General features: G+C 41.6%; 1 protein-coding gene across 1 annotated transcript in view; it reads left to right on the top strand.

Annotated features, from left to right (window-relative positions):
• The first annotated feature begins 9,184 nt into the window (after window positions 1-9,184).
• LOC123250338 (keratin, type II cuticular Hb1) overlaps window positions 9,185-11,969 on the top strand; it is a 228,531-nt gene continuing 225,746 nt past the window's right edge. Inside the window, exon 1 of the mRNA XM_044679368.1 lies at window positions 9,185-9,550. Within this exon, the coding sequence (XP_044535303.1) occupies window positions 9,185-9,550 (366 nt within the window). The remainder of the gene's footprint in view (window positions 9,551-11,969) is intronic.

Raw genomic sequence — 11,969 nt, forward strand, 5'->3', positions numbered from 1 at the left:
CTATAAATGACTTTAAATGACAAGCAAAGGATTTTGCATTTTAATCTAGAGACAATAGAGAGTCACTGAAAAGCTTCTTGAGCAGGGGAGTTATAATGTCAGAACTGTACTATAGAAAATCACTTTGGTAGTTGTATGAAGGGTAAATGAGAGGGAACAGTGACCAATTAGGAGGTCATTGAAATAATTTAGGCTAAAGATGATGAGAGAATTAGCTAAAATAGTTTTAGAGTGAGTAGAAACAAGATAAATTCAAGAATATTATGAAGGAAGAATTGACAAAAGTTGGCAACTGATTACATATGGAAGCTGACTTCCTCTGTATCTTTTCCAGAAAAATTACTGTCTAATCACTGACTTGAAGTTGAAGATGACTCCTGGGTTGTAAGACTAGGTGAGTTGAAGAATGGTGTTACCTTCAAAGGAAAAGGGGACTTTAGATGGAAGGGATGAGGTTAGAGAAAAATTAAGTTCTGTTTTAGACATGTTGGGCTTAAGACTCTGATGTGACATCCAAGCAAAGAGGTTCAGCAGGTAGTTGGAGATGTAAAACTAAAGTTCAAGAGAGAGGTACATTGTGGGGGTAATCTGTATAAAAGTGATAATTAAAGCCATGATAGTTAATGAAATCAAGAGGGAAAAAAGGAGAGGATCCAAGAAAGAGCCCTGGGCTCAGAATTATATGGTGGGTCATAGATAATACTTCTATAAGGAAGACTGTAAAGCACTTATCAGAAAGGAAAGAAGAGAATCATGATGGCATAATGTCATGAAAACCCAAGGAGAAAAGAGTATCAAGAAGGATTGGGTGAACAAAAGTGACACACTGTGCAGAGATGTTTAAAAAAAAGAATGAGAAAAAAAAGGCATTAGGTTTAACAATAAAGAGATAATCACTGGAGAAAGAAATTTCAGTTGAATTTGGGAACAGAAACTATATGTCAAGGAGTTAAAAAGTGATTGCGAGGTGAGAAAGTGAAGGCATGGAATACAGAGCACTTTGCCTAGTTTGGTTATGAAAGGAAAGGGAGGTAAAGGGATATCTAAAACAGTTAATAACAGAGCCAGACTCCAAAAAGACCTTGACAGGCATAAACTCTGAGCTTGAACCAGGAAGACAAAATACAATAGGGAGAGATGCAAAATCTTACAATTTGGTTCAAAAAGTCAGTTTCATGAGTGCCAAATGAGAGACATGTGACTAAACAGTAATTTTTTTCTGGAAAAGATACAGAGGTTTCAATGGACTGGAAACTCAATATGAATTAACAGTGATAGATGAAAAAGTTAATGTGATCTTGTGATGCCTTGAGAGGCATAGCGACCAGGGATAAGGGGGTGGTAATTTTTTTTAATGGCCTTCTTCTTTCTTGATGTTCCTCACATAAGCTATCTCATCCCTGTATGTGTACTCTCTCCTCCATCTTGTTTCCTTCAAGATTCAGTTCAATCTCCTCCTTCTACATAAATTTCCTGATTCTCTATTCTTTCCCCATAGCTTCTAGTGCTCTCTCTCCCAAAATAACACTGTAATTTTTATGTATGTTTTCTGTATGCCCTAAATATTTTTGTATGTGCTGCCTCTCCTGTTAGATTCCAAGTTCCTTGAAGCTACTGTTTCATCTTTGCCTCTGAATGTCCCACAAATAGAACAATGCCTGGCACATAATAGGGACTGTATATATACTTATTCATTTATTAATCAATGATTAATTGTAAGCTTAACTAAAGGTTATTTTAAGGATAGAGGAGATCTGAACATGTTTATAGGCAGCAGGGAAGGTGCCAATCAATAACAGTCTGCAGTTTAGAGGGTGAAAGGCTGACTCCCTACCCCTCTTTCTCAGGCTCCAGTACCTTGGACAAATCCCCCAGGACACTGCTTTCCCCTTCCTCCCAACCCTGCTCTCCAGTTCCCATTTTCTCTTCAGTCAAACATAAGGTTAAAACAGCAGTAGAATGCAATTATATTTTTATTGCTTTGGTCCCAACAAGGCTGGGATTTTTTGGGCACACAGTTTCTGCCAGAACAACATATTAATCCTTTTAGGTCATTGCACTCTGTATGAGCTGGCCCGACTGGTCTAATTGCTGTTCTCTGTAACTCTATGACTTTGCACAGGCTTGAACCCCATGTCTAGAAAGCTCTTCCATCTTCTTTAGCCTTCTTGGAATCCTGAAGTCAATTTTAGGCTCAGCTCAGGTGCTATTCCAGCAAAAGACCTCTCGTGATTCCCCAACTTTTAGGGTTTCCCTCCTCTCCCTCAATCAAATTATATTTATTTTTATCTTTGATTGATTTTTCTGAATAGGGGTTGTTTCCCCTCACTAGACTGTGTTCTCCTTGATGAAAGGGACTTTAGTATCTGTTTCCTCATACAGTGCCAGGCAATTTAATACATTTAATTTTAATTCAATGAATTTAGTCAATTTAGTAAATGCTTATTGAATTAAATGACTCCATACCATCTCTATAAAGGACTAATCATTCTTTCTTCTGCATCTTATCTCCCAAAAAATTCTAGACTTTGTAAATAAAATCTGGAAGCACCCATGAACCCTCACTTCCTGGGGTGAGGAGGTTTGGAGGTAGTCATCTTTTCTTCTAGAAAACCAGGTCATGGGCTCTCTCTCCTGGTCTAGAAAATGAAAATAAATATTTATTTAGTGTCTACTATGTACTGTGCACTTTGAAAATACTATCTATATTGATCCTTCCAATAACTATTATCATTTTATAGTTTAAAAAACTGAGGCAGGTAGCAGTTGTGACTTACTCAGGGTTACACAGCTACTAAGTATTTGAGATCAGGTTTGAACCTAAGTTCTTCTAAGGTCTTCTTGGCTACAAGGCCAAGACTATTATTCACTACTTAGATAGTTGGAAAGTATACAGAAAGAGGCAAGTTCTCACCATCTCAAACCTTTTGGATGGCTATACTCTGCCCTCTTAGAGAAGGCCTCATCTGACTTCTTTCTGGTAGATGGAAAATGCAGCTAATGGCATTACAGGAGAGAAGCTGGGGCATGAATAATCCAAACATTCTGAATAATTCAAAACAATGGATGATTCACAAATAATTTTTATCTGGCTTTAGAACACAGTCAGAAATAGTCAGATAGACCAGGAAGTAATGAGTTCTCCATCCCAAAAGGTCTTCTGAGACTGGATGATCATATTTAGGGAATGTTGTAGACACTAGGAATCTGGTTCATTTACTGGTTGAACTAAATGACTCCTAAGGTACTCACTAATTCTGAGATTCTGTCATAGATAATAAACCTCAAACACACTCAATTCCTTCTGCCCCCTTAGCACTTTATCCTAACTCAACCTGGATATCAGCAGGGTCTAGCTGAATAAGAGAGGAAAGGATGATACAAATGATTCCCCCCTCCCAAAAAAGAAGGAGGCAATCCTTACATGGGTAATCAAGAGTAGAACTTCAGGCCAGTTGATGGCAAATAAGTAGTCCTAGATCTCTTTGTCCCTCAGTAAAGAAATTGTGTTCTAAGTGGAAAGCTATTCATCCTTTAAAGAGATGAGCTTCAAAATGAGTAAGAGAAGAGAAAGCTGAGAACATGGCATAAGAGAACGGGAGAATAATAATATATAATATAATAGGGAAAATAATAAAGTTAAAGCCTCCTCAGAACTCTAAAAATCAGTCATCTCTCTACCCAGATAAATCATGTTTTCCAGAACACTTTGAAAAATATTATTTGAGATCCCACTGTATGCAGAACCCTCTCCTGGATACTGCAAGGACAGAGAAATACAGGGGAACCAAGAGCCTTTCTGTCATTGGGAAACTTCTAGTCCTATAGTGTAAGCAAGACACATATGCTCCAAGAACAATGAAAAGATAAGAATCCTTACAAAGTAAATAATAACCAAATGCAAAAATGGAGTAGAACTGACCAAGAGTTTTGAGGGGATGCTGAGTGATTTCAGTCTTATACAATTTAAGGGCTTTCTCCTCTCTCAAAGTCAGGGAGGATAGTCAGAGAAGGCTTCCTGGAGGAGAAGAATCTGGGACTATGTTTTTAGATATGAGGAAAACAGGATTTGAAGAAAGCATCCTCCATGAAGAAGAGTCAATAGACTTATGAAAGTCAAAGGGTAGGAGAGGTATAAGATTTTTGCACTGGATTGGAAATACATGAACCCTGAAAGAGGAAAGAGTCTGCATAAGTATGAGAAGGAAGGGAGAGAGGCAGTGAAGTACCTTTTTGGAGAGATTTCCCTGCATCCCACCACCACCACCATCACCATTGGAGCCAATGTGCCCACTGGAGACCAGTTATTTCCCACCACTGAAAATGGAAAGCGCCATCAATGTACCCACATCTGAATGATGACCAAGACTCTCTTTACTGGACACACAGGGCTAACAGGGCTCTGCTCTTTCCCCAACTCTGAGATGTGACTGTTAAGTCCAAAGTCTGATTGCTGAACATGGCAGTTAGAGATTGGACCAAAGGCAAGGAGTATGCCTAGGCCCCCATTGTGAAGAGGGAAGGCTGGTAAGCATTATATAGTCAGAAATAGTATTTGGACTAAAGAAGGAAACTCAAGCCCATGTTCAAACCCTAGCCCATAGGCCAATGGATGAGCTAGACAGGCAAGACAGGCTTCCCCTTAGGGACCAACTGGGGAGCCCCCTTCCTCTCCTACAACATATGCCCAACCAATCAGGCGGCCACAAGACAGGGGAATCCCCTTTAAGTCAGTAGGAGATGGGATGAGTATTGAAGGCCACAGGTGGGGAACCTCAGGCAAAGAAACCTGACTCAGAAACCCTGCCTTCCCCCACTTCCTCCAACAAACACACCACAACCACCACTACCATCACTCAATCAAGCTATAAATTTCCCAACAAAAGCTGGGCCCACTGTAATTGCTGGGGATGGACCCACCCCACCCCCAGTCATTGTTTGACACTTTGGCCAAAGGAAGACTCATTACTATTAAAGGAGGAGCCTCAAAGGAAACCCTGCTTCATTTCCCCCCAAAATAAACAACATTCCTTTAGGTTTGCTGAGCCAGGAAGCACATCTGCCCTGGGTGCCAGTCTTTATCTTCATCTTTTCTTCCTCTGAGTTAGTTCTTCTTTCTGTACCTAATCTACCATGGATAGCTAAATGCAGAGTCAAGAAGCTTTGATCTTAATCCCAGCTATGACATTTACTAGCTATAGACAGATCCCAACATCACTCTGCTCTCAGTTTCCTCATCTGTAAAACGAGAGGGTTAAGTCTCTAAAGTCCCTCCAAGTTTTAATCTGTGGTCCTATGCTCTGTGATGCCCTCTTCATTGTTTCAAGGAAATCTAACAGAAGAATATGGAAATATGATATTTCCTTCTTAACCCACCATTCAACAACTCAATAGACAGCTCCCAAGTTGGGAAATCAATGATAGTTGATTAATAAATAAGAACTATTTTGGCCCAAATGGAAAAAAAAATCTAGTAAAGAAATGTTTGCCTTGAAGTAATTATTAGTAGCAATATATATTTCCCAAGTAGCAATATTTTCAGAGATCAGATAGGTTTTGTAAAATTGAAAAGAGAAAGGTGGAGAAAGGGACTAGCCAGTAAATGAACATACACAAAAAAAAGAAAAAGAAAGAAAATATTCTTCTGGATTTGAAATCAGAGAATTTGGGCCTAGACCATCATTTGCCTAGGCTAACTATATGATTTATTTGCCTCTCTGAACCTAAAAAGGGAGAGGGAAACAGTAAGCCCTCCTCTACCTACCTATCAGGATTGTTGTGATTATCTAATGAGATAATGAATATAAAACATATTAGAACCATAAAGTCTAGTAAAACATGCATCACAGATTTTTCTGAGCTATAAAAGAATCTTAGATATCATCTAGTCCATTCTTATTTTATGGATGGTAAAACTGAGTCATGGGGCAAGGGGTGCAGTGGCTTGCCTAGTGAGTTACTGACATTCCAGTCCAGTGCCCTTTTATTGTGTTATCTTTGTAATCATTGTCTCTATCAATTGCAGCTACCTATAGTTAAAGATGGACACCTTGGGTGGTAGCAAGTTCCCCATCGCTATATACCTATCAGTAACATTTTTAGAGGGGATTCTCATTCAGATGCAGAATGGCTTAGATGACCCCTAAGGTCCCTTCCAGCTGTAACATTATATAATTCTGTGACATGTTTCCAAGCTTAGGCACTAGCCACTTCTTCTAACTGCTCTTTCTTAACTACTCCCTTCCAATTCATGCCCATCTCCACAAGAAGTATTTCCTAATTAACTATCCAATTTTGATAGCTCCATAATTTGCTCCTTACACCCCCATTTTGCACTCTTATTTTTATATATTAATGTATTGCTGTGTGTTTATCTGGTCACTTCCTAAGGAAAGGACAAGGATATGCATCAGTGTGTGTGAAATACAATGACCGTCGTTGTTCAGTCATGTCCAACCCTTTGGGACCCCATTTGGGGTTTTCTTGGCCAAAAAATTGGAGTGGATTTCTATTTTCTTCTCCAGTTTACTTTACAGATGAGGAAACCAAGGCACACAGTATAAAGTGACTTGCCTCAGTCTAGTGTATGAGGCCAAATTTGAACTCAGCTCTTTCTAACTCCAGCCCTAGCTCTCTGTCCACTGATTAGATTATAAATAGCATCTCTAGCTAAGAAGAGAGTACAAAGAAACAGTCTGAGAAGTGATGGGGCAAATGTCTTCTTTGAGAAAATGAAAGGGCTCTTGATAATGAAATTCCCTGAAAGTCTTGAAGTTCTGAAACAGGAGACTAGATTTCAAGGAAAGAGTTAAAGTAAAGCTTTCTTAGTCTAGAATAATGTTAGGGTTTAATTAGCAGTCTTTGATAACAGTTGATATTTACTGAGAAATGAATATAATGAATGAATTAAAAATATTTATTAAGCATTTACTATATGCAAAGCATTATGGTCCTGCCTCAAGGAGTTCACATTCTAATAGTAGGAGGTAGTAATACATAGAGGAGATTTCAGCTCCAAGTGGATGGTAATGTCTCTTCTTTAATGGCATTTCCATTTATAAAACCATATCCCTTTGATGGTACCAGGGTCTTTGGGGGTAAGCACTTTGTTTGCTGGTTCTTTAGTAGCTGTAGCTACTTCACGGAAGGAGGTAGGATAGTACCAAGAGAGGAGAGGAAATTGTCTCCTGTGCCTGGAATACTCTCCATTTTCATCTCCATCTACCGATTTTGTTGGTTCCTTTTAAGAACCAACTAAAATCTCAGCTTCTAAAGGAAGCCTTTCCCAACCATTCTTAACTCTAGCTCCTTCCTTCTCATCTTTATTTCCTATTCATCCCATCTATTGCTTGTTTGTACATGTTTGTTTGCTTGATGCCACCCCCATTAGACTGTGAGCTCCTTGAGGGCAGGGATTATCTTTTGCCTCTTTTTGTATTCCCAATATTTGAAGCCTGGCACAGAGTGCTAAATAAATGCATATAGATGGACTCACTGACTGAATTGCCAGGCCACATTTCCACAAGGATTGCTCCTCTGGAAGATAGCTTCAGGGGAAGGGCTAGATGGAGGACCAGTGGTTTGGATAGGGGTAGGGATGATAGTGAAAGCCAAGCCAGAAGTGGGATGATGGGGGGGAGGAGGGGGCAGTGCTGCCATTCCCAGGGCTTATGGCTCAAATTTGTACCTTAACATTTATATTTCTTTAAATTCTGCTTTTTATTTTTTTTCTTTCAACTTATCAGGGAAACATTAGAAATGAATAATTAGATAATAGTTATGCTTAATATTTAAATAGTTTCAATGAATCCTGGAGGTCACCTTGCATTGTCAACAGATCCTTGTCACAGAAACCATCTTCTAGATGGTGGCAGGGCTGTGATTTGGGGATAGTATCCACATTCACAAGAGCAAAGGTGCTTGAAGTATCAAAATACTTTAATAGGACTGGTAGAAAGAATTGAGTCGACTGAAGTATGTTTGACTCAATTATCCACGCCACCACAGTTCACTTGTCAGCAGCTCCCTGAATTGCAAGCACAGCTCAGGGGAAATAAATGGACTCTAAAATACCAGCCTGGCACCTCCAAACTTATAAAATGTTGGAAAATGTCACCCTCCTTGAACCACCAGATGACCCACATCATTTTTTAACCCTTACATTCTGTTTCAGGATAGATACTAAGAATTAGTTCCAAGGCAGAAGAGAGGTACAGGCTAAGCCATAGGGGTTAAATGACTTGGGTCACCAGCTTGGAAGTGTCTGAACTTAGGTCTTCCCAGCTCCAGGTCTGGCTCTCTATTCACTAAGCTGCCTAGATACCCCAAAATTCTTATTCTCAACTTCCCATCTTGGCAATCTGTTTTTCCAAATATACCCCCAAGTAGTCCATTTCTCCCCAGGTTCATTTCTCCTTCCCTCATCCCCATACTTCTCAGAATCTCCTTTGCTTTTTGACTATAGCTCCAAGCTTCCCCCCTTTGCCCTCAGAGAATCAAAGATGTCCCTAGCCAGCAGGAAGCTGTCACAGCCTTGAAAGCACTTAGATTTGCCTCCCAATCCAGAGACTTCCAATGGTTTGAGCAAAGACTCAATTGTGAACTAGCCAAGAGAAATGTCAGGACTCAACCTATTCTTTCTCTAGATTAGTTCTCTCATCTTTCCTCTAGCTCAACGTACCATCCTTAGTCTGGGAAGCCCCCTCCCTAGTTGCTTTGGGGTCCCCTTGGGGTCTCTACCTCTATCAAGGTTGGAGAGGGGGAGTCTCTTCCCTACACTCTGCACCAGCTTATCAGAAGTTCATCTGCGTCGCCTCCTCTGAAGCATGGCCAACCAATCTCCTATGCTGCCCCTAGAATTCCCGCTGTGCCGGGTAATGACTGGGTGTGTGCCCTGCCAGGGAAGCACTTTGAAGATGAAACATGCTAACTATTATTTGCACCTAGCTATGGTGCCTGGGTGGGTCCCACATACTCCGGCAAGAGTGGTGGAGCTAACCGCCCAAGCCCATAAAGGACCAAATTGTTCCATCACCATATGCACAGCCAAGCCTCAGCCAGGGGAATAAATAGGGAGCCCAACAGCTGAAGCAGCCACTTACATTGACCCCTGGGCTCCCAAAGTCTCCCCAGTTCTTTTCTTCTTTTCCTCCAACACTTTATAGCCCTATAGTTCCCAAGCACCATGACCTGTGGATCAGGATTTGGGGGACGGGTTTTCAGCTGCTTCTCAGCCTGTGGGCCCCGGCCTGGGCGCTGCTGTGTCAGCGCTGCTCCCTACAGAGGGGTGTCCTGCTACAGGGGGCTGACCGGCTTTGGCAGCCGCAGCATCTGTGGGGGCTACAGGGCTGGCTCCTGCGGCCGGAGCTTTGGCTACCGCTCTGGGGGGGTGTGCGGGCCCAGCCCGCCCTGCATCACCACTGTGTCTATCAACGAGAGCCTCCTGACCCCCCTCAACCTGGAGATCGACCCCAATGCCCAGTGTGTGAAGCATGAGGAGAAGGAGCAGATCAAGTGTCTCAACAGCAGGTTTGCTGCCTTCATTGACAAGGTCAGTTTCTGTCCTTCCTGACCAATATTCCTCAGCTTTGTCCAGCTACTGTGTGCTGAGCCATCTCTGACCTCCAGAGGCAAGAGGAAAGGGACTGGCCCTGTCCTATGGGAGAGCCCACTCTGATGGCAAAGACAGAACACACACACCTAGGACGCAGGGAGGCACAGGAAGAATCCATGAGAATTTAGTGCTAAGGAGACACAGGCAGAAGGAACCCATCTGGAACTTGGGGAAACAGGGGGAAATGGCCCTTTTGCCCACAAAGTCCAAATAAAAGAGCAGTTCAGGACAATGTGATTTTCCAAACAATGACAAAAGAAAATACTTAGCCGGGGGTGGAGGGGGTGGAGGGGGAGGAAAATCTAGTGTTCATCCTCTTTCCCAGCCCTAGTGATATACCATCATCACCAGTCCTTGGAACCCTCACCTTCCCAGAATCCTCTCCTAAAGAGTTTAAACTTTCTAGCTTCCTTGGGAGAGGCTATTCCATCTGTCAACTTTTGTATTCAGAATAAGTAGATGGACCTTTGGATAGAGCAGATCTCACCAGGGACAGCCTTGAAAATTCAAGTTCTAGATGCTCTTGGTTTGCTGCCTCTCTTTTCTAATCTATACAATAAAAAGATGAGTTAGATCAGGGAGTTCTCAACCTGGAATCTATGGCAGACAGAAAGAGAGAGAGAAAAAATAGAGATCATGAGAGAGAGAGAAAGAGAGAGAAAAAATAGATAGTATATAGACAACAGATAGAGATATATACATATATTTACATCTATATATGTATGTATATATGAAACTACTTCAATGTATTTGTTTTCCTTTGTGCTTCTATGTATTTTACTTTATGCATTTAAAAGCATTATTCTGAGAAAGGATTCATGAATTTAACCAGGATACTAAAGGAGTTTGTGACACAAAAGAAGATGAAGGATACCACCTAGATTATATTATCTCTTAGGTCTTATCCCTTTGGGGCAGCTAGGTGGCACATTGGTTAGAGCATCTGGACTTGCCTTCCTGAGTTTAAATCCAGCCTCAGATACTTACTAGCTGTGTGACCCTGGACAGGTCACTTCACCCTGTATGCCTCAGGTTTTTCATCTGAAAAATGAGCTGGAGAAAGAAATGGCAAACCATTCTAATTATCTTTGCCAAGAAAACCTGAAATGGGGTCATGAAGAGTGAGACGTGGCTGAACAACAACAAAAGCTCTTAATCTATGATCCTATAATCCACACAGCCTCCATTCTCAGAGGAGCTTTGAAACAACTGCTTTACAGTTGAAGCTGGTAGGGGAATCAGGTCAAAGAATGTAGTTCTTTGGTTTGGTTGACTACAAGAACCTCTCTCTAGGACAATGTAGATAGAGATGTGAAGTGGTTTAGTGGCAGGGTGAGGGGTGGGGGTGGGGGCTTCATTGATTCCTGAAGGAGAAGGAAGATATTGATCTTTAGGTTCTCAGGAGGAGTTGAAAGGAGATGCTGAGAACAAGAACTCTCAAACCTCTGGAGATATCTCTGCTGCCAGCACTCCTGAGTAGGGATGATTTTACATTTAAGGAGAAAGCTTCATAAGAATGGGTGGTATAGTGATGGAGCAGCAGGTTTCAGGTCAGAAAGACCTAGGTTCAAATCTGACCTCAAACCATGGTGATGTGACCTTGGGCAAGTCACTTAACCTGTTTGTCTCAGTTTCCTCATCTGTAAAATAAGCTGGAGAAGAAAATCACAAACCACTCTAGTATCTTTGCCAAGAAAACCCCAAAGGGTCACAGAGTCAGAAATGACAAGATCCCATCCAAGAGTTTTGTGACACTAACTAGAGTAGACTGAGTTCTCTGTTTTTCTGTCCGATCTCTCCTCTGAGTTGGAACATCCAAATGTTCAATAGCTCATTAAATACTTTTTAGATGATGAAATAGGTACTGTCTTGGGCTGGCAACCTTCTGAATCACAAAATTCATTTGTTCTTCAATTGTCTGTGGCAGGGAGTAGCTAGCTGACTCAGTGGATAGAGAGCCAGACCTGAAGACAGGAGTTCCTGGGTTCAAATCTAGCCTAAGACACTTTCTGAGCTGTATAACCCTGGGCAAGTCACCTACCTCAGTTGCCTGGCCCTTATTGTCCTTCTGCCTGGGAACCAATGTTAAGACAGAAGATATGGGTTTAAAAAAAAACCTTTTACTGCCATCTCAGATCAAAGAAATCAGATATCCAATAGGCTACTCTGAATTGGCCAGGGTCTATGTTGCTATACCTTTCCCAGGTACCCTCTGCTCCCTTGTGAGTTCAGACATCCTAGGCTGGAGTCATTGCCTCATGGGTCCCCTCTATTGGGGACCTTGACCATCTTCCTTCTTCCCTGGGCTTTAGGTGCGGTTCCTGGAGCAGCAGAACAAGCTGCTGGAGACCAAGTG

This window comes from Gracilinanus agilis, chromosome 5 (genome assembly GCF_016433145.1).
Source record: "Gracilinanus agilis isolate LMUSP501 chromosome 5, AgileGrace, whole genome shotgun sequence".
In the NCBI taxonomy this organism is placed as follows: Eukaryota; Metazoa; Chordata; class Mammalia; order Didelphimorphia; family Didelphidae; genus Gracilinanus; species Gracilinanus agilis.